Source organism: Gavialis gangeticus, unplaced genomic scaffold, assembly GCF_001723915.1.
Source record: "Gavialis gangeticus isolate Ggan-Ray unplaced genomic scaffold, GavGan_comp1, whole genome shotgun sequence".
Classification (NCBI taxonomy): Eukaryota; Metazoa; Chordata; order Crocodylia; family Gavialidae; genus Gavialis; species Gavialis gangeticus.
In genome coordinates this window covers 199,605,888-199,609,970 of record NW_017729032.1, presented here as the reverse complement: position 1 = coordinate 199,609,970, position 4,083 = coordinate 199,605,888, and the positions used below count along the sequence as shown (strand labels likewise).

Below are 4,083 nucleotides of genomic sequence, written 5' to 3'. Positions count from 1 at the left end.
CACAAGAGAAGGCTGAGGGGGCACCTGGTGACTGTCTATAAACTCACTAGGGGGGACCAGAAGGGTTTGGGGGAGACACTGTTTCCCCTAGCACCCCCTGGCATGACAAAGAACAATGGACACAAATTATTGGAGAGTAGGTTTAAATTAGACATCCGCAAGAACTACTTCACAGTTAGGGCGGCTAGGATCTGGAACCAACTTCCAAGAGAAGTGGTGCTGGCTCCTACCCTGGGGGTCTTTAAGAAGAGGCTTAATGCCTACCTGGCTGGATTCATTTGAGTCCAGTTTTTTTCTCCCGCCCAGGCAGGGGGTCGGACTTGAATATCTACAAGGTCCCTTCTGACCCTACTTCTATGATTCTATGATTCATCAGATTAGTTTTCCTTATTTTTCCCCTTATTTTTTTCCTAAAAGCATAGCAAGACTTTGCCATGGTTCTTAAACTACATACATATTCTAAAATGTGACAACACTGAAGTACAACAATTTAGAAAGAAACTTATTAGAGCCTGTACAGGATTACATTTGGATACTTGCCAAAATTAATTTAGGGAAAATGTGCATCTAGGCAACATGGCCTAATATTTACCCAAAAATACTTAATAATTCCTGTTATATTTCAGTCCTGACTTGTTTAGAAATGATCTGAGGAAACTGTAGTGATCAAATAAACGTGCTGGTATTATTAACACTTGGGTCAGATGCAGACATTATACTTTTACTGCTCTAAGTAGTTGGAAACTGGTCAAAGCTCATAACAGAACATAAGTTTGGTGCACATAGACTGAGCTAAAATGGCAGAACACTGCCTAAGATAGACCTGGATTTATGCGTACTCAAACTTAATCAATTTAGGTTAGACTGGGAGTGTCTACATATCACCCTATGGTGACGTAGAGACGCACTATGTCACCATACGGTACACTGCAGCAATGTAGTGATCATGTGCATCTACATGTGATCACCAGCTACGTCACCATAGTGACGCGCTCCCCAGGTATAGTGTTCCACTACAGTGATGTAGCAGCAAAATCTATTCATGTGCACTAACCGCCCATACTGTGTTGTGCTTTAGTACTTCCAAAAGGAAGTATGGCAATGTGTAGATGCACTCACAGGTGTATTGAACTTCAGGACCAGTTCCCCTATCTACTTAAGTTAGGTCACTATCCACTGGCATCCCAAGCTCCTTTGCAGGCCCCACCTACCTCCTCCCCCCTTGCAGGGAGGTGCACTAGCACTCATCCTGCACTTGGCTGCTCCAGCCAAGTGCCCAGTGGGCCCTGCCCCTGAGCTTTCATAGAGCCAAGTCAGCACAGACCCTTTACAGCACAGACCCTTTCCACAGCCCCACCTCCTGCCAGCTGTCAGACACAGGCAGGCAGTGTGGGAGGGAAGGCAAGCATCTGTGTCCCTGCATAAACCCCATCATGAAGCATTTCATGATGTACACAAAGACCTGACACTGAGCCCAGAACTCCCGCGAGGAGGTGCAGCATCATGAAGCCGAAGCGGGCTGCCAGGTACAGGCAAGCATTCCCTCCTCCCCCTGCCATGTTGCCTGTCAGCCACCAGCATCTGTCAGCTGCAGGACGGCAGTGGGCAGGGAGGAAATGCTCACCCATGCCCAATAACCAATCAAGAGTGGCCTAGGTGCTTGGTTGCACTTGGCAGTCTCCAGCAACGCAAGGATCCCGCAGAGTATATCAGGTGATGTGCAGGAGCTCCCCCAACCTTCTGGCCTCGGCCAGTGCAGACAACCTGCATTATTCCCCTCCACCACCACCAAAGGGCAAACGTGTGTTCTGTTCACTACCAATCTAATCTATGCCACTTACAGAAACCCATGCAACTTAGATCAATTCTGCCTTGGGATTCCTGCCACAGTGTGAGATACAGTACAATAAGACATTGACCAACTTTCTAGTTAACAATCATTCTCCTCAGATATTCATTCTTGCTCCAACTTTAAGCTTCTTACGAGCTGAAATTGCAAAGAACATAATTTATAATTATGGACAAATGCACTCTGCATCTGTTTTAGTCTGGACTTACCTGTTTCTGTGGATAGTCGAGTTCTTGTACTTCTTTTTTCAAAAATCATGGCTAAAGATTTTCCTTGCATCAAAGGTAAATCCTGAAGAAACAGGAATTGCGGGTTTGAGAAGTCTTTCAATCATACGTGATTAGGTATGAAACATTCACTTCTTTGCTTACTGGCTACAGTGAGTTAAAAACAGCAATCAGTGTCCTAGTTTTAGTCCATTTCCCTACAAATCAGTTATTACCACAGGGAAGAGTTTGAGAGAAAGATATAGTTTTAAGGACAAAAATCACCTGCATTGTTTGGTTTGGTTTGGACTAGCTTTAAAGATATTGCTGATTTTATCTTGATCCCAAAATACTTTCAGAATTGCATTGCAAATCATACAGATATTTTGTGTGACATAACCAAACTAAAAACAATAGAAACAGTCAGTAACAGAGTTATACATGTTGTGCAAAAATGTATGCTCTTGTCATTAGCAAGCTACCTTCTTACATCCAAAGGACTCTGCATTTCTAACTGAAAGGTATAATTATTTGCAGATAAGAGGGTAAATGAGATTTTAGGACAAGCCAGTATAGTTATTAATTCACATTTTATTTCATGGCAATAGCAGTTTTGCTAGTATGAATAATCTAACTGACAGTAAATGGATATTAGCTGAAGACACTGAATACCTCTCCCTTGTGCTTTATTCTTTGTTTCAAATCTGATGCGACCCATAGCAAATACTTTATTTCTTCTGCTGTGTAATTTTGCAGAGTTAGAAGGTCACGACCTTTCAGATGGACATTAGTTTGAGTTGGTTCTCCAGGCCTGTGTCAAAATAAAGACAAAAATATGCTCTTCATCATTTGGCACTAATTTGTACTTTTGATTAAACTAATGAACAAGCAACTAAATCTTTTTCACTAGCGTCATTTGACCCAGATGGATAATCTTGATGGTCTGTGATAATTAGTTTAAATGACTTCCACTGTCACACAGACACAACATATTACAATTTACTATATTAATCACCATGGTAACACTCTCCTAAATATGATTAGAATCTCTGAATCTGATTTTATTTCCAATGCTCTCCAATATGAGTATAACTTGACTGCACACTACATAATCAAATAAGCCCAAAAGTATAGACCTATTCAGGGCATGGTAACACTTAGGTCTGGATTGTATCTTGCTCTACAGGGGTGCAAATAAGAGATTCAAACTGATGTATTTGACTGAGGAACAATTAAAATAATCCTAAATGCCCTGTGAAAAGGCCCTGTGTACAGGCAAAAGAGGCCACAAGTAGCCACAAACTCCTCTCTTTTACTGGCCAGCCTCATGCTCAACCCCAACATACTATGCAAGCCTGAAGCGGGGTTGGCTTCTTATGCAGTAGAGCCCAAATGGTCTTGGCTGCCCCAAAAATGAAAGCCGAAAATAAAAGGATTTTGACCAGGCTGAGACACCCCTCCTCAGAAACATTGCCAGAGCTCTGACTGACACGTGGGCCCAGACTCTGGGGGTTTTGGCATACCACACCAAGCCCTGCATCTTTGCATCCTGGAGCTGTGGAACTGGACAGGTGGGCTTTGGATCCCACCGGACCTCGGCATGTGTCACTGGGAAAACAAAAATTTTATGTGGCTGCCACTCTGGCTAGCTGAGAGCCCGGGACCGACAACTAGCCTTGAGCTCACAGCGTAATGCTTCCTAGTTTATCATAGTTTCATAGTTTGTAGGGTCGGAAGAGACCTGAGAAGAACATCGAGTCCGACTCCCAGCCATGGCAGGAAAGAGTACTGGGGTCAAATGACCCCAGCAAGGTGACTGTCTAACCTTGTCTTAAAGACCCCTAAGGTAGGAGCCAGCACCATTTCGCCTGGAAGTTGGTTCCAGATCCTAGCCACCCTGACAGTAAAGTAGGACCTCCTGATGTCTGGTTTGAATCTACCTTCTGCCAGCTTGTGACCTTTATTTCTAGTCATTCATGGTAGTGCTCGGGGAAACAGGGACTCCCCTAGTGCCTGCTGGTCCCCTCT

At 43.7% G+C, this 4,083-nt stretch overlaps 1 protein-coding gene across 1 annotated transcript in view; it reads right to left on the bottom strand.

The window, feature by feature from the left end:
* Positions 1–2,871, bottom strand: part of OTC (ornithine carbamoyltransferase) — a gene marked incomplete at its 5' end in the record, with an annotated part of 48,157 nt that extends 45,286 nt beyond the window's left edge. The window contains 2 exons of the mRNA XM_019523868.1: positions 2,059–2,140; positions 2,728–2,871. Of these exons, the coding sequence (XP_019379413.1) occupies positions 2,059–2,140; positions 2,728–2,871 (226 nt within the window). The remainder of the gene's footprint in view (positions 1–2,058; positions 2,141–2,727) is intronic.
* Positions 2,872–4,083: the final 1,212 nt, after the last annotated feature.